General features: G+C 34.1%; 1 protein-coding gene across 1 annotated transcript in view; it reads right to left on the bottom strand.

The window, feature by feature from the left end:
* Window positions 1–6,834: 6,834 nt before the first annotated feature.
* CDH7 (cadherin 7) overlaps window positions 6,835–26,453 on the bottom strand; it is a 136,742-nt gene continuing 117,123 nt past the window's right edge. The window contains exon 12 of the mRNA XM_017867089.1: window positions 6,835–11,521. Within this exon, the coding sequence (XP_017722578.1) occupies window positions 11,028–11,521 (494 nt within the window). The 3' untranslated portion in view covers window positions 6,835–11,027. The remainder of the gene's footprint in view (window positions 11,522–26,453) is intronic.

Below are 26,453 nucleotides of genomic sequence, written 5' to 3' on the forward strand. Positions count from 1 at the left end.
GATCTCAGCTCACTGCAAGCTCCGCCTCCCGGGTTTACGCCATTCTCCTGCCTCAGCCTCCCGAGTAGCTGGGACTACAGGCGCCCGCCACCTCGCCCGGCTAGTTTTTGTATTTTTAGTAGAGACGGGGTTTCACCGTGTTAGCCAGGATGGTCTCGATCTCCTGACCTCGTGATCCGCCCGTCTCGGCCTCCCAAAGTGCTGGGATTATAGGCTTGAGCCACCGCGCCCGGCCAATACATACATTGAACAGGTGAAATTACAGTATCATCATATGAAACTTCAAATTACGAATGTTCATAGCAGTGTTAAGGCAGAATGGAAGTAAACTGGGTCAGGTCCTGCCCTATCACTCAATGCTTGTGGAATGTTGGTCAATTCATCGAACCTCTTGGAGTTTCACTTTCCTCGTGGGTTAAATGCTGGTAATAATACATGTCCTCAGAAAACACTTGTGCAATAATGGTGAAATATACTTCATATAAATAAGTTTTTTAAATTTCAGTTCAGGAGCATTTATGTGATTAAACCTCTCCTGATATAATTATACATAATAAAAATAATGCATAATGCATATTTAAAATTTAAAAATATCCTTTCTAAATAATTGGTACATATAATTCAACTAATTATTTTCATTTTGGAAGCTAGATATTACATGCTTAGATTAAGGAAAGTGAAATATGAACCTTTTTAAGTTTTTTATATAAGTGAGACTTTGGTCTCTTCTGCATGCTTATAGTCATATGCACATTCTACTTAACCCACCATGAACTAGGAGACTAAATTTTATTCATTTACTATTCTTTTTGATGAGGGAACTGGATGGTTTTAAGTACAAAGGATCTATGCCTGTCATACAACCCTGGCATTGTTAACATCTTAGGAAAACAAGTAGTGACATATGCTCATTCCTGACCCACCATTGATGCAAAAAAAAAAAAAAAAAAAAGAAGAAGACAGCAATCTTTGCCTTGAACTAGTACTAAGAGAATCCCCTTTACTACCAAACTGTGAAATGGCAAAAGCACAGCTTAGTTATCTTTATGAAACTTTAAATCAAGATATTGAAGACCACCTAGAAGTGATAAAGATCAGAATTACTCACTGGTAAATCAATTGAGAGCTGAAGAATTGACCCAGTCCTCAACTCATTTGATTTTCTGGCTATTGAATATATTGTTAAAAGGATTTTGGTGGACTAAAGAAGTAGGAAGAGAGTATTTAAAAGAGAAGAAAAAAAACAAAATCTTGATTTATGCCACTTAAATCATGATTATATTGTATCTTTTCTGTACAACCCAAATAAATCCCCCTTTTATTAGAGGAAAAAATAGGGCTTTATTTTGATCTTCACTAACCCCAGAGAAAGTAATCCAAAACACCGTAGAGAGAAAAGATAAATTAAAACACAGAGTCCATATTTAATTATCTGATTTTAATTAAAATTGCTTGGGCATCCTGATCACTTTTCATAGGTGTGCCACACATTCTGATGAATGTACATAATTTATTTTTGCTAGAATTGAAGCTTCATAAATTTATAACAATATTGGTTAAATGGACCATTAAGCTGAATAAATTAAACCAAGTCGTACAAAGTCGGTAAAGCTTCCTATAAAGATAGTGGCATAGGAGGCTTCAGGTGAAGTTAAGCTACCATTAAAAAAACAGGAGACACCTGGTATGGTGACTCACACCTGTAATTCCAGCATTTAGTGAGGCAGAGGCAGGAGGATGACTTGAGGCCAGGAGTTAAAAGCCAGTCTGGGAAACATAATGAGACCTTGTCTAAAAAAAAAAAAAAAAAAAAAGTGGGGGCAGTGGAGGTATCACACAAGGCAAAGGAACATTCTAGAATTCTGATGAACAAAGATCACACTGGTTATAAGCATGTTAAACTCTGTATTTTATCCTTGTCCCTTATATTCTTTCAGATTATCTTTTTTTCTCTATGTGGCAGACTAATTTCTTGCATTCTATTTTTCAGCTTCACAAGTTCCTTCTTGCACAGTGTCTAATATAGTATATACACTCTTCATAGTACTTCTAGCTTCAAAGATATATTTAAATCTTAAATACACTATTTGGTTATTTTGCAAGTATACACCATCATAGATCATCTTTTCATTATTGCTTGTGTTTTATTCTATATTTTACACAAAGTTTTTTCTTGTCATATTTCTGATAATTACCATATATGAAGTTCTTGGAGATTTCTATGAACCATCTCCCTCATGGTGGGTTATCATCTGTGTTTGGTCATTTTTGACTACTAATTCATATTTGGTCTAAAATAATCTATGGGAGATAGGGGTGAAACTGTCCTCAAATGACACTAGCACCTTTATGGATCTTGGCTTGATGCAGGTACCTTGCTGCCTTCCACAAGCCCAGTGCTGGGTTGGAGCTGCCCCCATGGCAACTTCAGTAGATCTGTTGGTTGACAGTTTAGCTTCATAAGATTTAGCTTTTTCTTTCTTTTCTTTTTTCTTTTGGAAAAGGTGGAGGGCTTGTTGGGATTTTTCTTCTACCCCGTGAGCCAACTACTCAATAACAAGTTTATGAATCTGCAAAGTGGGTAACCCTCAGAAAATCTGCTCTGCCATGTTTTTGTGCTATCATCCATTCTTAAAACAATGTCCCACCTCAAAGACATAATAGAGTATCAGGGGAACCAGCCCTCAATATTTCAACATAGGTTCTTTTCTATTTTCCCTAAGTGTCAGCTGGTCTGAGAAATACAGAGAAAGAGTACAAAAGAGAGAAATTTTACAGCTGGGTCTCTGGGGGTGACATCACATGTTGGCAGGTTCCATCATGCCCACCTGAGCTGCAAAACCAGCAAGTTTCTATTTTACTAGGAAAAGAACTCAGCGATATTTCTCCTACTCTTTTTCTGCAATAAAGAAAACATGACTCTGTTCTACCTGGCCCTGCAGGTAGTCAGAACTTATGGTTATCTCCCTTGTTCCCTGAATATCGCTGTTATCCTGTTCTTTTTCAGGGTGCCCAGATTTCATATTGTTCAAACACACATGTTTTACAAACCATTTGTGCAGTTAATCATCACAGGATCCTGAGGTGACATACATCCTCATCTCACAGAGATGACGGGATTAAGAGATTAAAGTAAAGACAAGCATAGGAAATTAAAAGAGTATTGATTGGAGAAGTGATAAATGTCCATGAAATCTTCACAATTTAAGTTCAGAGATTGCAGTAAAGACAGGTGTAATAAATTATAAAAGTGTTAATTTGGGGAACTAACAAATGTCCATGAAATCGTCACAATTTATGTTCTTCTGCCGTGGCTTCAGCCAGTCCCTCCATTCGGGGTCCCTGACTTCCCACAACAATTGAGAATAGATTGAGACATACTGGTGAAGTGCCATCATCATGACAATATAAATATTTCTATTTTCTCATTACATGGAAACATAATTTAATGTCACATCCTGATTAAATTATTTTTTTAAAAAAAAGAATCACAAGGAAGTTTCATAATCCTTTAGTTGAGGGACACTGAAGCCTAATTTAAGATTGGAAAGTCAATTATTTAGGGGAGTTTCAGGCTATCTTCTTATTCCTCCTAAACCAAAACCATCATTTTATTGCAGTCTAAGATAAAAATAGAAAAGATAAAGGGGCAAAATGTCCCAAGTTTTTTTTTTTTCTTCTTCTTCTTCTCTTTCATTTCCAGCATTTACTTTATGTTTGGTGTTTTTTTTTTTTTTTTTCATAAGTTAACAGTTATTCTGAAAGTTTTTCCTTAAAAAACCTAACAATGCCTAACTTGAGTGATTCACAGACTTATATGAAAATTGAAATAATGTATATGTTAGAATGTTATGGAACTTAAAATTACATATCTATGGAAAAACTTTATTATGATAATTTTATATTAAAAAATCAGTCACTTAGAAGAAAATGTTAAACTTTAATTACAACGATACTCATTTTCTGTACCGAGTTGTCAGGAGGTATATGTTGGAAACCAGGTTGACACCACCATCAGAGCTGAGAATGATGACAATAGAAGTCTTCATTGTAGTGAGGTACCAAGAATTGAGGAAATTATTTTCTTCCATGTATCTTACTCTGTGACAATTTTTTCTTATTTTTTTAAAATATAGCAAAACACACAAGAAAATACAACAATACACTGATCTCTCACATTCTCACGGCTTGTCTTCCTACATTTATTTCAGTTCAGAGTACACTTTGTATATATCTCTTCACTTGTTAGTTCTGAGACAGTACCCTATTTCTTATATTTGTTTTAAACATCTCCAATACTGAATATTGTAGAAGCCTATTTGCCAGAAAGATAGCACTTAAGCTGAAAGAAAATAATCTATTTTGTTCTGACATACATCCTGACCTCAAGTTTTATGCTTCATGTCTCATTTCCAAGGTTAAGTGAACTGGATTTTCAGGATCAATTCTGCAGTCAATTGAATTAACATTTTTAAGACTGTTTTATTATACAAGTGACTCTTACATAAGCAAAACATTTAAAAGTGGTTTTAGTTCTTTTAATGTAATTATAATGGAATCTCATAAACATAAAAGTCACAGTTTCATTGAAAGTAATGCTGTGTGTTTTACTAATGTGAATTGTTCATTCCTCTAAATTTCAGAAAAAAAATTCTGAAATCTCTACTAAAGAGAAGTTTTACAAACGGGCATTTTTTTCTCAGTATGCTCATATAATTTAACTGTAGAGGTTGGATCTAATTTAAAAGTCATTTACTTCAACAGTTAGCCTCAAATTGTGTGTGTTCCTGCATATGTGTATGTATGTGTGTGCATGCTCTCTCTATATATACACACACACATATGCACACATAATCCAAAGACAAATACATAATATATATAATATATAAGTTGTGTAGTGAGTTGTTTTTCCTTTTCCTTTTATTTTTGGACATTTAAAATTACTGCATGTAAAATGAAATTGGTATATAGTTATCTAATGTTTTAAAACTTGATTGTTCTTAAAGTATTGGTCATATACAATATACAACATATTCCAGATCTTGATATACAAAAACATAGTGTTTATACTCACAAAAATAGAACATGAAGCTGTAGGCTACTGAATCATATAATTTTTTCCAGCTTATAAAAATATAAACTATTACCATAATTATATTCATTAATAAAATGAAAATGCAAGTTTAAGTTTTTGAATGAAAGTATGCTGTACTTCTCAACATTCTCATTAGTTACATAGTTATTAATATATTTGTTTCTAGTGTCTGTTCACATGAGCATAAAATAACCAGATAACTAAGAGCTAAAGTTGAGAAGAGAGTTTATTAACATTCATCTTGGCATCACTTACAAAAAGTAATATCTATTGTATATTATTTTTTAGTTTCCTAGAGTTTCTTCATTCATGAGATTAAGATGAGCTATCGTAAGATATAAGAAGTGAGTTTGAGTCATCAAGAGTACATTGCATTCAGAATGGTTTTCACGTTAAGCCAATATCATTGCATTCTAATTTTTTCAAGTGTATAAATTATTAATTATACATATGTCACTGTGACTTTAAAAAGTATTGTATTCTCTAGAACTTCATTTTCTTTATCTACTCTGGATGCCTGGAAGACCACTTAACTTATACTCATTATTGTCTTTTTATTTTCTCTATTCTGGTGTTTTGTGTTCAGCAATGAGGTTGGGATCATCTAAAGGCAGGCCTTTGTCTTCTACTCAGTCATCATCATAAGTAGGAAAGATTTGTTCTTTATTTACAATCCCATTCACATATGGATATCAATTCATATGAATGGTTGAATTAGGTTGAGTTAAACTTCACTCTTTTAAGATCTTATGACTGTATTTGAATGGCTTCAATTAATTATGACAATTTTCTATTTGAATATTATTTCCCAATGTAGGATACCAAATTGCATGTATTTTTCCTTAATGTATATATCTCCAAACAGAATTTCTCTGTTTACCATATAATAATAATCGGCCTTTTTACATAATTCCCATTATTTCCCATAATAAAGCTCTATATTTTTATAGTGTTTTACAGTTTACACAGTCTTTCACTTAATCATTCACAAGCCTCTGAAACAGGATAGTAGTTAACTCAATTTTAATCATGAAGCTATAAAAGTTCAGAGAATTAGAATGGCATCTAGGGCACAGCAAAAATGTGGTGAAACTGAGCTTCTGACCTAGATTTTATAACCACAGACCAGAGGTAATTTCTGGTATACCACACCGACACCAAAGCCCAGTAACATTTCATAACAAATAATTCACACTGTATATTCTGTGTTAACAAGGAGATTAAATCTACACAATAATATGTGACAATTTCTCAAATAATTCAGCTAAATGTTCTTTCCTTAGCTACTGAAATCCTTATCCTAATATAAATTAGATGGTTACAGCAAATAAGATATTTCTCCTTTCATTCAGTACCATATTTTCTAGTCTTATTGCCTAACAGTCACTTGGCAAGTGACAACAATATGCCAGCATTTACCAGGCATTATGAGACTCTTATTTTTACATTGCTTCAGATACATCTCTCAAGGTTCCCAATCACACACATAAAAACACACACACAGGGACACATCCTTTTCAGTTAAATTCTGAGCCAGTAGAAGTTAGCATAATAATGAAAAAGTGTCAGAATGCAACACACACACTGCCTGCCTTGATTTGCTTGAAAAGTTTTACCCACAGAATCATACGTTACAGCATCCGCCAAATCACAGCCTTAAACATCTCCCATGTTTCTTAAGGTCTTATCCCACTCTTCTGAAATCATTTCAATTATATTTAAAATGCAAATGCTATTATTCCTTTCTTGTTCTTTATTATATCCAGCCAACTAACATGATTGTATTAGCTTTCATTGCCAACTTTCATACACCATCACATATACACACAATATACATTATTCATAATTAAAAAATAAACATACACTAACATAAAATAAATTGGTTTATCTATTAGTTGCCATATATATTTCACCTGCCTCCAGGCATCGTTGACCAGAAAGAGTTAAAAAATAAGTTGAAGCTTTCATCAACTTTAATTTGACTAGGTCAACTGTAAATAAAACTTTAAATGGTGACTTGGAAAATAATTAGGGTTATTATTAGAACAGTTTGTAAGTGAATATATGTTAAATTGAAAATCTGAAGATTAATATTTACAGCTAGTGCTTTAAAACTTTAACATGTTTAAACTAAATCATTTAGCTTCTTGCAGGGTGTTTAGCTTAGTTTATTTTAAGCTCCTTTAGATTTTATATTTCAATATAAATGCTAACACTATTTGCATTTGCATTTCTTGGGCATGTGGGTCATATCACAAATATCATTCCTACATTGTGTAACTATGCCGTTGACATGAAAATAATTGCCTATGTCTGTTTATCATCCATTGTAGTAAATGTAATTGTGCATGAAGATAAAATAATTTAAAACATCCTCAGAGGGCAGAGTGAAAAGGCAGCTACCATCACTTAACCACTACTACCTCCTGCATGTATCTTGTAGACAACTAATCTCAACTGTAGTCATAAGCAAATAAAGATATTTACCAGATCCCTGATCTGGTGATTGCTTGTAGAAAAATCTACTTATTGCCTGTAAATTACTACCTAATTTTTTCTTGATTTTGTTCCTTTAGCTGACTGATCTAGGAATATTTCTTTGAGAGACTAATTTGTGAATTGAGATTGATAATTTAGGTTTGATCTCCAGAAATCCATTTTCTTAAGTTTTGATTTTTATATTTTTATGTTGATTTTAAATAATGCAATGGTGACAATTCAGATTAAGGGCTTGGGTGTATCTCCTTGACATAGACAGTAACAAGTAAAATGCATCTGATTTTTCAATAAATTAAACTGTTCAAAATGGGCATAATTTGGCACACCTTGAGTTTCTATTGATGCTCCTATATGGACAAGTGGAAGATATTTAAATATATTGACTTCCTGAACTATTGTCTCTACTTAAAATTTAGCCATTGTTTTCCATAAAGAAGTGAATCCTCTCCTTGTCTACAAGTAGCTCCAAGGATTTCACGTCAGGAAATCACTACCATATGCATTGGTATTTAGTAGTAAAATATAGCATAAATTCCTTTCATGTCATTATTTTAAATCATATAAATTCATAACATATTTACAATTATCACATGTCCTTTTATAAAATAATTTAAGCAGTAGAGTTGCTGGTAAATGTTTAACAACTTGTTCTCCAGAGAAAAGGGTAGTGTTTGCTAATTACTGTTGTGGTCTAAATAATCCCACCAAGGCTGACATCAACATACCAAAATGATATCACTGTACCTGGAGTTGGGAAGAGATATGCATAATTAGTTCTTGTGAGCTCATTCTAGTTGGTTTCAGTATAGCACTGAATTTAAGCAACTTGATAATATATATTTATTTAAATGATTTTTGGAGAATTTTCCAAATAGATTTAATATTAATTTTGTCAATCAACTCTTCAATCTCTGTTTTAAAACAAAGCATATATCTCAAGTATTGTCAGTCATCATATATAGCATTAGTTTTCAGAAGAAAAAAGAAAACTAAAATAAGCAACAGCAGAACATTTACTACTCTTACAATTAAGCTTAGACGACTTCATGTAAATACTACCTATATTAGGAACATTCTTCCAGCCATCTCAAAAAATTTTTTTAAATTAAACACTGAATCAAATTTAATACCGCATTGATATAATCATCTGCACATAAATAGCAATTGGGTATATGCAATAATTTTAAATTATTATTTAAATGTGAACCTTTCTTTTCCAATCTATCACTGGTAAACATTTGAAAAAATTAATGAGAAAAAACACACATTTTAAAAGCGGAAAAAGAAGGGTGAATGATGTGTGTTCCTTTTCTAAAATACATCCACACCTCCGTTTAGTGATATGTGCAACAATCAGCAGTTTTGACAACATAATCCAAATGTACTAAACTATTTCATCTTCTTGCAGACAAAAACGGAATTATTACAAACTGTATTCTCAGCACCTTGCTGATTTACATTAACATCTATGTAATTCCTGCACCACATTCTGATTTTATTAAACTGGGTAAATACACTGCTTTTCTTTTCTTAATTTAAAAATCTTGCATGTGTGATTAAAAGTTATGAACAGTATATTTCATTCTGTTATAATTTTTTAAAATATATATGCATATTAATACAGCAAGAAGCATATCTATATAGTTATAAAACAATGTTTACAAAACTTTATTCAAATTAAAGAACTGTTTGCAGGTAATCAAATTTATTGGATTATCTATTTTTATGAAGCTGAAGGTCACTTTTACATACTTCATTTCTAAAGTTGGGCTGCAAGTTTACAGAATCCTATGTAGTTCTTCGTTGTGTAATCAACATATTAATATTCTAATTTCACTGTCTGCCTTTCAAAAAGCACTTTTAGAACATGATTCTCTACACAGTGTTTACTATCTGTAAATGTATTAGGAGCCCAACAATGAATTATTTTCAAAAGAGAAAGGAAGGAAAAAATAAATCCATTCTTACTTGAATATGTATGCACATTAGACTAGTATTAACCTAGGAAAAATAATAGGTAGAAATATCATTTTGGTCATGAAAGTCATACTCTAAGCAGCTCATCTCAGACTTAAACACATGATGACTTGCAATTGCCTTCCTTCCTTTGGCAAATCTAAACCACATAGAAATCATACATTGCTTGGTTAATTCTTGAGGGACATTTTTGCATCAGAATTTAAAGATGGATTTTAGTCTTTATAACATTATATTGTTTAAGATTTTTAAGAAATCAGTATTTTACTCAATATGTTTGCAGCAAGAAAGGTTGGGTTCTTGAAAGTCTTTGGAGCATGTAGAACTTATGACCTTGAAAAATAATTCTTGCATCAAAGAAAATCTCAATTCGCTCTGAAGTCTTTCTAAAATACAAATATTTTATTTCAATGTTTTGACGTTCTAATGGCTCAGAAGAACAATTTATATGTCCTTGTAGCTGTGCTCCTCCTTGAGATGTGAACTGCAACAGGGCTCAATTGCTTTACTATTCCATTTCCATGCTTCATTTCCTTCATGTAGCTCGGGCTGGAGAAAAATCAGCATGTTCTGATGAGTTTAATACTATGAGGCAGTATGATGGACCTGAATTTAGTGGAGATTGGAGCTCCAAAATAAATACAACACCATGTGTCAAATAAAGAAGAAAAGATATTCTCCTGTACGAATCAGAAGAGAGAATAAAAATCAATGAATAGACAGCAACTTTTTTTTTTTTTATCATACCTACACAAGCATCTCAAAACTATCACAAACTTCAAAATTATTTACCTTTTCTTATTGGAACACTTTATAATTTATTGGATAGACAATGGTTTATATTGCCTTAAATTAAATTTTACTGGCTTTTGTGGCAGAGTTTTCAGTTAGGAAGGAATTTCTGGGAATTTACATATTGCTAAATAAAATATTTCTGTTAGTCAAGAGCAACATAATTCTGTTGGATTCAATAATATAGTAAGCTATAAGCATCTCTGTAAATTAAATTTGTCCCAAGTTTTGATATGTAAGAAGTTCCAGGGTTTTTCAATAGCTCATCATGTTCTCTTCCTCTCAATGACAGTACCATGAAGGTATGTACAGAGCATCTTTGATTCACTGACAACACAGGGCACTACTTTCTCATAGAGGTTTGGTGCCTTTGCAGGTAGATGAGAGTTGCTATCTATTCACAAACCACTGAGCATTTCTTTTTATCAAAAAACCTTCAAACGCTCAGAGTCTGTGGTCAGTGCAGTCCCTTAGATAAGTCTAATGAAGATATGCCTCACCAAGGCAGAAACCTAAACAATTAAAAATGGAGAAATATTTACAACCATCTTTCTCCAGCAAGTGGAGTTCTTGTTTTCTGTATGTAGTGGTTTATTTTATTTCATTTTGTTTTATTTTTTGCTGTTACTTTTTCTTCAGTACATTTCAAGTTAAGGTTCCAAGGCTATGAGTACAAACTCTCTTGGCCAGTCCCATACATGTCCGCGAGTCGTTTAAAGCGAGGTCCCCAGTCACTTAGGTAGTCATAGTTCTGATCAGAGTTTGAGCTGATGGAATCTAAAGAGCTGAGTGACTCAGCAACTGAGCCATTTCCTTCGAAAGCATATGTTTGCAGGGAGTCATAAGGAGGAGCACCAGGATCAACATCGGCTTCTTTTAATCTTTCCCAAATAAATTCCCTAAAGATGACATTATCTGGGATGCTTTTAAAAGCTGGTCGACTCAGGAACTGAATTTCTGGAGTCACATCCCTCCGGGTCTTGGTGTCTCGGATGACGTTGAGGTTTCTCAGTGCAGCCATGTCAAAGGCTTCCGTGTCCTCCTCTCCCCCGCCCTCGTCATCGTATCTCACAATATTTTCTCTGATGTCTCTTTCTTCGTCAAAAATAAGGGGCTCTTTTTTCCGTCTTCTCATAGTGACGATAAGGAGGATCAACACTGAAACAATGAGACAGGAAGAGAAAGTTTCAGTAAACTCACCCATTGCCCCAGGTCATGGTAAAATTAGGCCCAGGACACTGAGTTACAGGTTTTCTTCCCTTTAAAGAGAAATGAATTGGCCACCTACTTCCACGAGGATTCACAGCGGTAGATGTGCTAAAATTGCTAAAATGGCTTTAAAATAGAACACTTTTATACATCAAGGAACCCTTTTTCACACCTGTTCAGAACTGATGTCTTCCTCTTTAACGTAACCTCCAATGTATTTGATAGAAGAAATTGAAGGGCCAGTTCATAATAAACATAATCATTTCAAAGCCAGGAAACACAAAGGGATTTTTTTGAACTCCTTAATTGCTGGAAAGGCAAATTGAAATTCATAAATGTTTTGTGTCTAATTTAACAACTGCAATTTCAGAAAGAAATGGATTATAGCATTCAGTCAGGTTCTTTGAAGAAATGCCTACTCCTTCTCTATAAAAGTCAACTGTTAAATAAAATCCAGCATGTCAGGCCATTTACAAAGATTAAAAGCTTCTCTATAATAAATTGAGGCCCACTTTCATGTATAACATACTGAACTTGGTCTTTATCCATTATACCTACAGACAGAATACAAGCTGTGAGATTTTCAGCAACTGTCCAAGCTAAATTTAAGAAATGAATCACCCCTTTAATGTTAGGAATTTATCTTCCTATATCAAAACTGATAATTAAATCTTAAAGCAGGAGATTGCACTGTAAAACAAATAAGAACAACTACACTGGCTATATGGGAGACTTAAACAACGTATTCTGTGCATTGTTCACTAGTATACACAAATAAGGAAAGTGCTCTGGCCTCCGAGTGACTGCATGCTCCTTGATTTGGGAATACATTTAATTTCACTGCTACTTCAACTAAACTACAATGAAATAAAAAGGGTATTCTTGAATTTTGGAATTTAAAAATATGTAAAGCAATGAAGTACCTTTATTCGTCTACAAAATACCTTTTAACAACTTATATTGCATCAGCTTAAGATTTTTTTTCTGGAAAGTCAGAACAGCCCAAAACGTATATTATATGGATTATCGTTTTGGCTACGTTATTGTCATCATATTTTTAAAAGCGGGCATGAAATTTTTTTTTTTTTTTTTTTGAGACGGAGTCTTGCTCTGTCACCCAGGCTAGAGTGCAGTGGCGCGATCTTGGCTCACTGCAAGCTCTGTCTCCCAGGTTCATTCCATTCTCCTGCCTCAGCCTCCCGAGTAGCTGGGACTACAGGCGCCCACCACCACGCCTGGCTAATTTTTTTTGTATTTTTAGTAGAGATGGGTTTCCCTGTGTTAGCCAGGATGGTCTCTATCTCCTGACCTCGTGATTCGCCCGCCTCGGCCTCCCTAAGTGCTGGGATTACAGACGTGAGCCACCGCGCCCGGCTGGCATGAAATATTTTTAAAGTATCTTGTAAACTTTTTACTCTGGCATTAGTAACACTTTTGAAAATAAAATACAAAACCAAAAGGGCATCAGTGTCCTTCACTAACTGCAGTAACTAGGGGTGAGGCATACTCCATCCCCACCTCAGTGTACTTTCAAAACCAAAAGACTGAGCACTTATTTAATTTTAAATAAAATGAATTCGTCTTCAATAAAAATATATGCTTTCCTAAATGTCTATCAGCTATCTGTGTTAACATCATCAACAGGAATGTGACTGATGAACAAACTGTACTGGTGATCTGTGGAAATAGTGGTGAAAACAACTTTTTGTGTGTGTGGCACTTTTTCCTTATCTTTCCCACTGGATCCTACTGTACTGCTCTTCTCATAAGCTTTACACTTTAAGGATGACCTACAGTTCAGAAACTGATACATTTCTGAGCTTTTCTGGCCACCTTCTCATGCTGCATTGGCACAGATATGCCTGTTCTCTTTTTGCTCCTGTTTACTCCATTTGGATATTTTCAACCAGCTTCACCAAGAGGGCATATAGGTATTAGGTTGATGCAAATGTAACTGGTGTTTGCAATTAATAGCAAAAATCGCAATTACTTTTGCACCAACCTAAGTTCAAAAGTTCCTGCTTGTATATCTTTCTGTTCCCATAAGTAGTCTGGTATTCACCTTCCTTCCCTGTTAAGCGGATTGTCCTTTCTTGTCTACTTAGAATTAGCACTTTCAGCACTCTAATGCCTTGCAGTTGTCAAGGTACATGCCAGAATGCTACAACAGGAGCTGCGGCGTTGGTGTCAGAAAGGCCTTGTCCAACCTTCCTACATATTAGTTGTGTGATGTTGGAACAAGTAACTTTTAAACTAACTGAAATTAGCAATATATGATAATCATATTCCACATCAATCTTCACAATGTGGACTGAAGAGATAAAGAACATTGGAAATAACATAAGTAGAGTTATCAGAATCCCAGTTACTTGTCAGTATGCAACAGAGCAGTTTGTTTTTAAGGTAACAAGCAACGTAGAAAGTGTACCATATATGGCTAGGCATATGTACCAAAGATTAAATGGGAAATAGGAAAGGTGGTATCGTGAGAAATGAAGGTCTGCACACAGTACATATTATTTAACACTCACAACAATTCTCTGGGGTAGGGGTTTTCCCATTTGATGGTTGTCTTAGACACATAAAATAACTGTCTAAATGTAATTAAATGCAGTAGTAAGGGGTGAGGCATACTCCATCTCAGTCTGTCTTCAAAACCCTCACGCTGTTTATAATACTGTATGTGTAGTACTTTCACAGAAGGTGATTAAAAAACAAAGGCTAAGGGTGACAAGTATGAAAGCTCAAAAGGTAATTGCTTGCTCAAGAAAGACAACAATTTTTAAAATACATGGATGAAAAAATAATTATGTTATATTTATATACAACTTTAGTTTCTGAAATTTTTTACATAGTTCCCCCAAAATGAAAGTAACTGCAGTAGAAAGAAAGTAGAACCCAGTAGAACTTCTTAGTGAGAAATCAAATAAAGGAAAGCAGGGAATGAAGAGGGATGTTGAGAGAAAATAGTGATGGGATGCACAGATGGAGGCAGGTAGAAATAAGACATCTGTTACACATGTTGAACAGCAAAATTAAGGAGGAGAAAGGTCCAATTGAGAACAAAAGGATGTAAGAAATGAATGAGTATGAGAGTCAGTAAGGGTATAAAGAGGGTAAGAATTACATAATAATTAGATGCTCTTTTAAATTAATGTCTAAATAGACAAAAACATTCCAAAATTATCAATTCTTTAATTATAATAAATGTTGTCATAAATATATACCTATATATAGTATATATCAATTATTTCTTATATTCGATTGTAAATGTATTTCATGCTACCAATAAACTTGACTTTTGATTCTCAAATCTTCAATCAAAGTAAACCTCTAAAGTACCTGTGGGTATATCAGCCCTAAGGTACAACACACATCAAGCATATTAATGTCTTATGCAGTTTGCTTTATTTCCCAATCTTGTCCAAGGCAAAGAAAAACATGGTATTTTGGAAAGTCAGATAATTTAACATTTGAATGACCTCGGAAAGTATTAATTTCTAACTATGTAAGTGCATATAAAAAATAGAATTTAATGTTTATATAGAACAAGAATTAACTGTTCTTCATAGACTATGGTGTTAATCACTGTATTAAGAAGAATACTCTGCCTAAATAAGCATAAGATTATATACTTTAAGAGGTTTTATCATTTCTCTTTTCTGTCATATGACCTCTACTTCTGAGTGGAAATAGAAGAAAAGATTTAGTTCTAGCTGAAATCTAGTCATATTTGACACTTAGATTGTTCTGGTTGTTCAGGAATTTACATATCTGTTTAACAAAAATATGTTAACCATTTATGATGTGCACTAGGTATTGTAGTGTAATGTTGTACATAGAAGCAGACATGTAACATTTACTCATGGACCTTACAATTCATTGAGACCAATAGATATTGATCCAAACATTAAAATAAATAAATGCAAAAGTGGAATTGTAATAATTGTTCCAAAAGAGGGAAACGTGATCTTAAAAGAAATATACTAGGGGAAATAGATGCAGACAAAAAAGACTTAACTGCTGATAACTGCAGGCTGAGGGTAGGGACAGGAAGGAGATGTGATATAGAGGAACATGCCTGGTACGGTGACGACAGTGAGCAGATATTTGAGGCCAACGTGGCTGGAGGGCAAAGAAAGAGGTGAGGTAAGGGTGGAGCTGTAGGCATGAGTCAGACCCTACAGGCCCAAGAACAAACATATTTTAAGGACTGCATGATATAATCAGATTGTTTCAAAAATAAAAAATAAAAAACATTCTTACTGGACCAAGGAGAGGAAGATAGGAGAGTCGATGTCAGAAAATAAGTTAGAGTGCTATTACAGCAGTAAAAGCACGACGCAGGCCTAAATTTCTGGTTTTGGAATTCAGTCTTACAACATTCAATTCAACATTTTCTGTGCATCCTAGGAGATAGGAAATAGTGCTACTTGCACTTGGCAGAAGCATATCAAGAGAGGGTTCCTACAAGAAAGCAGTTCCAACACTGTAGACCGTATATTCACAGATAAATATAGTATGAATCTTAGTGCAATTCATTGTAAGAAGATACAGACATGCATAGGTGCAGAGAAATATGCAGAAAAGAGAATTACAAGAATAAAATTATATAAAATTACAACACCCTACTGCGAACTATGTCACAAATTTTTATGTAATTCTTTACACTCTTTTGAACTGATGTGTCGTTAGCTTTATTTTTGTTTTATTTTTAGTGTTTGGAGACAGAGTCTCACTTTGTCACCCAAGCTGAAGTGCAGCAGAAGGATCTTGGCTCACTGCATCCTCGATCTCCTGGGCTCAAGCAATATTCCTGCCTCAGTACCTCCAAGAAGCTGAGACTACAGGCATGCACCACCACACATGGATATTTTTTGTACAGACAGGGTTTCACCATATTGCCTAGGATGGTCTCAAACTCCTTGAGCTCAAAAGAGTTTTGCCATTTTGCCCAGGCTGGTCTTGAGTTCCTTGAGCTCAAGCGATCCTCCTGCCTTGGCCTCCCAAAGTGTTAGGATTACAGGTGTAAGCCACCACGCCCAGCCTTTTGTCAGTTTTAAATTAGTTTTAGTTGTCCAGCAATTGGATAGAATCATTCTCTCAAAACCAAGATAAATAAAAGGAAGGGAATATGGAGAAAAATATTGATGTGCAAACACACACCATACTACAAATCAGTGGGCATCTTTCTTCTCAGCTATAGTGTGACCTTTGGCAGATGTCTATTTGCACAGTAAAGTGGAGCATGATTTCTACTGGACTATCGTCAAGTCCTACAGTCCTAACTAATCTTCCCACTTGATGATAACCATGGACTTACTGGTCTCTACAATTAAGCATCCCTTCTTTCCAATGAATGTGTTCTATTAGGAACTGTCCTATCCTCTTAAAGATGGCAGACACGTTAGAAGTCACCTAGATTTGCTCTACAGCAGGGATGTCCAATCTTTTGGCTTCCCTTGCCCACACTGCAAGAAGAATTGTCTTGGGCCACACATAAAATACACTAACACTAATGATAGCTGATGACCTAAAAAAATTGCAAAAATATTTCCTAAAATATTAAGAAAGTGTACGGATTTGTGTTAGGCCAAATTCAATGCCGTCCTGGGCCACATGTAGCCTGTGGGCCTCAGGTTGAACAAGCTTGCTCCACAGGCATGTGTAGTGTTTAGCTTGACTTGAGTTGAAAACCTCATTGTCATCCTGAGTTCCCTACTCTGGATGTTCTGTGCCTGGAAATGCCAGAATTCTCAATATTCAGTTTTGGCACCCAGAACTAGCAGAATTCTCCCGATGAGATCTGATCACCACAAAATGATACCATTGCTAAATAAGGCTATATATATACACACACACACACACATATACACATACATATATAGTTATAAATATATATATACCCTTTATATATATGCCTATATATGTGTATACATATAAAATACATATATTTAAAATTTTAAATTTTTATGTATTTAGGGATTAGAAGTGAAGAGTTTTTACATGCATTTATCTTGCAGTGGTGAAGTCTGGAATTTTGGTGTACATTACCCAAATAGTGAACATTGTACTCATCAGGTAGTTTTTCAACCCTTACTCCCTGCCAACTCTCCCTCCTTTTGTAGCTTCCAATGTCTATTATTCCACCATGTTATATCCATGTGTACCCACTGTTTAGCTCCCATTTATAAATGACAACATGAGGTATCTGGCTTTCTAAAGCTACTTATATTAAAGAGAAAGTAACTCCACTAATGTATTGTTTTTTAACATATTTAAAATGTTGAATCTGGTATCCTTTTAAAGTCACTCAGTCATATAAATTACATCCCACTAGGCTTTTTCCTAGCCTAAAACTCTGTAAAAAAAAGTTTTAAAAAACCAAATCGCATAAATTTATATTTGTATCTGTTAAACATCACTTTCTTAAGTTTGATCCATTGTTTAGTGGCTACTACCACAGGTTTAAAGCCTAAATTCCATTTAATTCAATAATATTTTTAATGAGTACTAATTGCTGAAACTGTAAGCCATATGAAGGGTAGTGACTTTGCTTTTTACAGATTTACCCTAAGCACAAAGAATAATACATGATAGTAAGTATGTGCTCAATAAATATTTGTTAAATGGGTTAATAAATTATAGGCAAGGAAATGTGACTAGAAATAAGTAGACTTGCTGGATTGCCATCAACAAGCCCAACATTCTGAATAAAAAATAAACAGTCAAATATCATAGAATGAATTAAATATATAGCAATATAAAATATGCTAGGAAAATTTGTATGGGAAAGGGATTATTTCTGCCCAGGATCCTCAGAGAAAGTCCAACATAACAGATGACATTTGAAATGTGACTTGAGGGATGAGTAAGTCTTTACCAAAAACACCATCATCTATATGGTGTCTTATGAACAATCTTCATTTCTAATTAGCCATAAAATAGTCATTTAAATTTTCAGTGTCTACCATAGTTGCCACTAGCTACATGTGGCTATTGAACACTTGGAATGTGGCTATTCTTCATTGAGATATACTCTAAGTGTAAAATAAACATATGATGTTCAAGACTTGTTTCTTTTTTAAAAAAGTGAAATATTGTCTCAATAGTCTTCATGGATTACATATTAAAATGATAATTTGGTATAGTGTGTTTGAAATACATTATTAGCATTTATTTCAATAGTTTCTTTTTACTTTTTCGAATAAAGTTATGTGAAAGTTTGAAATTACATATGTGTTTCACACTGACGGTTCACAATAACTTTATTTTGCACAACTGATCTAAACAAAAGACTCAAACACCAGAATGATCTAATTACATATGGTCTTAGAGGTATTCTCATATTTATTGTCAAATGACATATTGAAGAATAGGACAGCTATAATCAGTGTAATGATTAGTGTACCTATAAGTATACTTGAAAAATAATCTAATCAAAATAAAAAAAATCTGCCAGCACAATCTATATACAATTTCAATAATTTATTTTAAACAATCATCCACATTGACATGCAAATATCAATGTTTCTGTTTTGTAATTCTTCACCATGTATTGATCCTGTTGATTTACATGAAGTTTATTAAAAATCTATCAGTTTTTTCTACTGAGCACTAATTAAGTTTTAGTAATTTTTTTCTTTTTTCAATTTCAAAATGGTTTAATTCTGTTTTAAAATTTATTTTAATTTTAGACATTTTAATTTTTTAAAATTAATTAATTAATTAATTAATTAATTTAAAATTTTCTCACTCTGTCACCCAGGCCGGAGTGATCATGGCTCACTGCAGCCTCAAACTCCTAGGCTCAAGCAATCCTCCTGCCTCAGCTTCCCGGGCAGCCGGGACTTTGGGTGCATGCCATCATGCCTAGCTAACTATTTTATGTTTTGTAGAGAAAGAGGTCTTGCTTGTTGCTCACGCTGGTCTCAAACTCTGGCTTCAAGTGATTCTCTGCCCTCGTCCTCCCAAACTGCTGGGATTACAGTCATGAGCCACAGCTCCCAGCTTCTTTTCCTTTTAATATTGAACTGAGCTTGAATGTTGTTGGCTTCAGATGGATCAGAAATAACCATGATGAAGAAACATGGTATCCTCACTCTTTTCAGGGTCAACTTGAAACTCTCTCCACTGCCTCCAGACACACTATTCCATCAGAGCTCAAACAGGGAGGACATTAAGTGGACACAGTTTCCTGAAATTTTCCAACCAACAGTTTATCTTCATATACCCTCAATATTATTAACTTTTATGTAAAAGTAGCCTACTCCACATTGCCACTTTCTTATATCCTGATTGCTCTCAAACTAGAGCAATCTGAGTTTTCCCTGCTATTTCCCAGGGTCCAAGGCTACCAATGACTCACATTTTGCCAAATCCAATGACCACTTTGTGACCCCTTTTTCACATGGCATGTGTGTCCTCTTTGACACAGAACTTCATGGAAAATTGTGTGGGCCAGCTCTCTTGAACTTACGCAATAGTAAACAATGCAGCTGCTTGCAGCCAGTTTAAAAGAAAAAAAAATTTATTTTCTTATTTCAAACCATTTTTTTTTTTTTGTAGCCTCTCTCTTCTAAGAAGTACTTACAGTAAATCTTCCTCAAGTTCCATACTTGGCTTCTCGGCTTTTCACCCCACATTCTTCCTAGGCAAGCCCAGTGAAACCCCAGGTTCAACTGCCTCTTGTATGGCAAAAGCTGATGTCTCTGACATCTAAATCTCTCATTTATCTCTTTGGATAATCAGGCCGTATTTTAAAATGACTACTCCTATTTTTGATAATACAAATATATGTACTCGTCAGAATATAATAAATGTTCAAAACGGTAATTATTATCATTGTTATGATTTGTTATGACCACTTCCTTTACTGATAACAACGTTCTGTCCAATGACTCTCACTCATACACCATTCAAAATCTGTAAGTTTAATCTCATTAACGTTCCTCTGATTGGTTTCCTATCTTGTGTTCTTTTCTCAAGTAAGAGAATACCCAAACCAGAAACTCCAAGTCACCTTTGACTCCAGCTTCTTCATTTCCTCTTTGCTTCAACTCTTCATCACCACATGTTCCACTCAACCAATTCTTCTTACTCACTGTAACCCATGGAATACATCTCAAATCCCATCCCTCAGTCCATGGCTCCTGCCTATTTAAGGACCTCGTCTGCATTGAATCCCTGTTATTCCATTTCCTGGATGTATGGAGGTAGGTGAGATCTTTTACTTCTCCTTGCCTCAGTTTCCCACTCTCCAAAATGAAAATAATAGTCTTTACCTCTTTGAAACCACTTCATAGTAACTTTATGAAGATTAAGTGAGTGTCTAATTGTAAAGGGCTTAAGTAGTGTGACCCACATAGGCAACATCTGTTTTTATTCAATAATAGGTCCTACATTGTGGAATTTCTACAATAAATTCATACGATTCAGTTCCAAACTTTTTGGGTCTCACTAAAATTTGAGTCATGTAACTCATACACAGATAAAATGTAAACTTTACCATGCTCTCACTTGTGATTTTGATGACCTCCTGTAATGTAGTTAATTTATCTGTTATCTACTCTATTCTAACTGATGGTAGAATAATGAAGTATAGAGGATACTGGACCTATTCCTGAAGGGATTAAAATATGTGGATAAGGTTGCAAAATTTACTGTAGAGTACAATAAATAATATTTATGGATTAAAAATATTGTCTCTATATGTGCCTATGACAGGCCTCAATAATATACTGGTTAAGAAGACAGACAGACTTGAAGATCACTACATTGAAAAGCTTTTATATTTGAGCAAAACAAACAAACTTATATAGTTACAAGTTGTGATAAGCACTACAAAAGAAATAAATACTATGATGGAGAATAATGGTGCTTAGGACACTCCTCCTGGGGAGATAACACTGAAGCTGAGGCATTAAAGATAATCTAAACTTGACAGGTGAAGGAATGCAGCAAGAATGTTTCAGGAGGAGGGTAGCACACTTGAAAATAATGGGAAGAAATGCACTGTGGGTCCTCCTACTGGATGAGAGAAGGATCCGACAGCCTGATACCTTAGAGAGGTAAGCAGGTGGCCGAACATGCTTGCTTTGTGGACCATGATAAACATTTGGATTTCATGCAAGTGCATCTGATTCTTTTGAAATGTTTCAAGCAGAGACGTAAAATAATTTATGTCTTACAAAGGAAAGTGATAGGAAAAATGCAGGAGTACCAGCACCATCTGGTTGTGATCAGAAAAGGATGTCATCAGAAGTGGCATTTAAGCAAAGATCTGAAGGATGAGTAGAAATCAACCTGTCATTTTGTCTGGATTTATGTGCTATGGAATCTGAGGCTCATGCAGATCCCCAGTAATACAAGGCTAAAATTTTATCTTGCACTTAGGGACCCATTCTACTACTTTTGCAAAGGATAACTAAAGATTCATAATTGGTATGATCCAAGTGAGTGACTGAGATATTAACTGTAACATTTAACTGAATTTTAAACTGATAAATAAAATATCTCTGACATCTCATCTGCAATATTTTCTCTATCTACCTTTGGTCATTATTCTAATTTGTTTTCTTAAGCCATTATATAGTTCCATGGCTATTAACCTGAAAACATCATTTAAATTCTTTTAATTTGTGACACATCCATTTTCCTGAAGAGTTAAAGAGATAGACCAACTCTCAGAAAAAATGTCCTAAAAATATAAAGTCTTGGGAAACAGAAAAAACAGGGTCTAATGGAGATACTCCTACAGGTAATAAAAATAAGTCAAATCAATTATTCTTTTCCACAATTGAGTACATTCAAATCATTCATGCTTCATTTATCATGCATGTATGGAATGTTCTGTATGTGTCAGATCAGCATCTGATTAGCTGATATAAATAATGATAAAATAATGCTTTTAGACAGCCTCTAAAAGCAGTCTACTGGAAGAGATGGACAAGAAGATAAACCAATGAAACAGACAAGTCAGCCATGTCAGATGCTCAAAGACTGCTAGATACAAGGTGCTGTGCAAAAATACCTTACAAAGAACATTTAGGAGGCAGGCTTCCCTGTGTTTGGGTCCTGACTCTGACACTCGTTCGCCCTATAACTTTTTGTGTATTTCCTCTAAGTTGTAGTCTTCTTATAAAAAATGTGGGCATAGTAATACTTGCCTAGGAAATTTGTTATGAGCATTAAATTAGATAATGCTTGTAAAGCACTTAGGCTGATGTCTAGCACGTAGTACAAGCTTATGAAATGCAATTCATTTTTTATTATACTCATGCTTGTTTGAGAGAGGAACACATCTGCTACCATAAATTAGCCAACTGTAGTCTGCACATTATTATCTCTAGGGCTGCTATGCCAATTATGTTCGATCATTATAGATTATGATGGGGATCAATTTTTTTTACATAGTGCTACCACTTTTTTTTTCTACGCAATTTAACATATTTTTTCCTTCAGTAATGCTCACTATCACTTGCAAAACAAGAAAATATTTTCTGTTGGAAAAAAGTCATGAATAGCCACAGTTACTGGTGACCAAATATAGTTTAGCACTTGGGAGATCAGGGAAGAAAAGTGAAAAGATGCATGACAGCTCACTGTCAAGCTGACCATCATAGACATACTGGAAGAGACTGAATCCCATGCAGTGAACAGCAAGTTTCTACAAACACCTTATTAAACCTGAGTTTATGAAGTTGGGCTGGTCTAACTAATTCCAATTGTTCCAGAAGAGCAAAGAGCTGGAAGGAATGCTACAGGACTTCAATTACTGCCACCTCGAAGTCCAAGTACAGAAACACCCAAAACTTAATATAGTAAATTCAGTGGCAGCTTTATTGTGCAAGAAACAGGTTTTATTTTTGTGTGTGCGGAGGAAAAGAAAAAATTTAGCTGTAATATTTTCAGAATAGGAGTACAATATTTAATATTGAAACCATATTTTAAACAAAACAGCTGAAATTCTTCCCCTTTATTATAAAATCTACTGAATAATCTAATGTCTTAGTCATTCATAGATTTTTTTTCTTTAAAGTATTTTAGCCTGGTAGAAGAATAACTGTATATGTCTGTAAGTGTGAATTTAACTATGATAAAATGCATAATTAAATTGGTATTGATGTTATTCATGGGTTGTAATTTCTATTCAAAATTTAGAATACCAGAATATCTTGCCATATATTGATGGACTTTTCTGCATGAAAATAATTGAGGCATCTAATTGATTATTTTATGATGAAATGTGAGTATAGCAATAACGTATCTCATTCAAACTGTACTCACTGTAAATAAAGGAATCCCATGTTCTAAGTTTTGGATTTTTTTTCAAATTTAGAGAATTCAGGTGCAAATAAATTAGAGAGAGAGGTGAGAGCAAGGATGAGAAATCAGAAAGCAGTTCATCCATAAAGTTAGAAGAATACGGATAGAGATGAAGACTGACAAATACAACTCCAGGTAACATGGATTATTTCAGCAATATATAGGAGTAAACATTTTTATATTTTCAAGATGTATCTCTTGTGCAGTTTAATAAAAATCAGTGATTGAGAATAAGGAGACCTAGAATCTTATCCCATCATATCCTCTAACTGTACTCCTACAAATCCTCAAACCTACCCTGTACCTCAACTTCTCCCTCTGTAAGGTTTGGGTTAGCATGGATACCTGGGATGCCTTCCAGCATTAAACTTCCGGTAACGTCAGTGCATCCCCATCCGTCATGTTACAAGTAGCTTTAATTTGTCACATCACTGGAACACAGACTTAACATGTAGTCAAGTACTTTTATTTTTTAAGAGTCTAAAGTCCAGGTCCTCTATAGTTTCATTCTTAACTGAACTTGATTTTCAAGTTGTTATTCCCATCTCCACGTCCTCACCTTGCTATTTCCTAGTAATATGTGTTCAGAAGTCTTAAAAGGTTTGAGTTACAAATCCTGATGCCTAATGCCTAGAAATGAGATTCGCACCACTTTCTGAGGTGTCATAAAGAATGAATTGTGTACTAGAACTCCATTTTCATGTCAGGCTGCAGGCCTCACTTGCACCCCCTGTGAATACTTAATCTCATTGACTTCAGCACTTACTGTGTGAAAATCCAGAGACTACAATACTGGCAACAAAACTAAAACGTCTAAAATTCCTAATTATCTGCTTTTAAAACTTGGGAAATAAGACACAAAGAGACCACATTTCTGGGCTAAAATGCTAGCATTTGATGATACTGATTATTGTGCGGTCACTGTAGAAATGGAAGCTGCAGGCAGAAGTCCCTTGTTCCAAACAGTATTTCAGTACAATAGACTTTGTTTTACTTAAGGTTTTGGAGACTTGAAGTAACTCTTAAAAAATGAATAAAATATAGGGCACAAAAAAATGGATCCTTAGAAGTGGAAGAGGGATTCCAAATTTGGTGTCTACTTAAGCAATACGTTCAAATTTAGCAGAAAGAGTAGCAATACTTAAATTCTGACAAAATCCCTCAAACCTTTATGCACAGACACACACACAAACACACACGCACATACTGTATATGTATACTTGTATATAGTATATCTAATAATGAAATCTAATAAATCTCTATTTCAGTGACTTTCAGTAATAATTAGCTGATAATTTTTAATTAATTAGAATCATCAAGCAACCTAAATCACAAAAAAACCCCAAATTCAAAGGTGAAAGTATTTACTAAAGTGAAGCAAGCTTCATCAGACAGCCTTAAAATAATCAAAAATCAATTCATTATTGAGGATCATTATAATTGGGGGAATACAATCTTATTCCTTTGAGGCATAATCTAAGTTGTTTATGATAAACTGACCAAACTTAAAAAGTCTTCCACACATCATCTACTTGTCCTCTCATTACTCTTTCTGATTCTATGCCTTCAAGCTAAAGACATTCTAAACATGAATGGAATTTTTAAATCTTCTAATGTAGGTTATTCTGCTACTATAAAATAAATATGCAATTTACATCTTTTTTATTAAGTTTTAGATTCCAAAATTTAAATCAAATCTTTTGGACTTCCCTGGGAGACCACATATGAAAGAAGAAATACTTGTCTATAGAACCACATATAACAATTAAGAATACTAACAAACAGCGAAGAGCAAAAAAAAAAAAAAAAAAAAAAAAAAAAAAAAAAAAAAAAGCACACACAAACACAAAAATTCATATAATTTTAAGAATAACTGTTTAAGAATTTGTTGTTGGGCCGATTCAAAGCTCAATCTTGAGCTACGCAGGCCACAGGTTGGACAAGTTTGCTTTAGAAGCTTTTAGATCAATAAAAGTTGTTTGCAGTGGTTCTACCTTTTCAAAATTTAATCCCTTAGATTCTAATTAGATTTAGCAGGTGATTACTTTCCAATTCTAATGAAATTCTGAAAGTTTCTGCATCTGTGTAAAGTTCTATGCAAAATACAGTTTATTTTCTTTTAGATTTACTTGTTTAGCTTAAGTTACTTAAGCCAATAACCTCGATTTTCATGACAGCATTTATAATGTATTAGTAAATAGGTCTTAGTTGATAATTTGCCATCAGTAACACTTAAAATTTATCGAACGTTCACCATGTGGTATGGTATATTGAATGTTTACTCTGTTCTTTATATGAATTGTTTGATTTAATTCTCACAACAATCTTATGAATCTAGTTTGGTTATTTTTCACTTTTAGGTTAATTAACCAGCTACTGAAGGATTAACATTAACCTTGGGAAGAAGGAGTACATGTTGGAGGCAGAAGTAAAAGCTCAGTTTACCTAAATCCACAAATCTAGTTTTTAAACATTATACAATGGTGACTATCATTGTAAATGCTGTTATAGAAAAATGTCATAAGTGGATTCACTAATTCTATTAAAACCCAGG

This window comes from Rhinopithecus bieti, unplaced genomic scaffold, assembly GCF_001698545.2.
Source record: "Rhinopithecus bieti isolate Rb0 unplaced genomic scaffold, ASM169854v2 scaffold_2272, whole genome shotgun sequence".
Classification (NCBI taxonomy): Eukaryota; Metazoa; Chordata; class Mammalia; order Primates; family Cercopithecidae; genus Rhinopithecus; species Rhinopithecus bieti.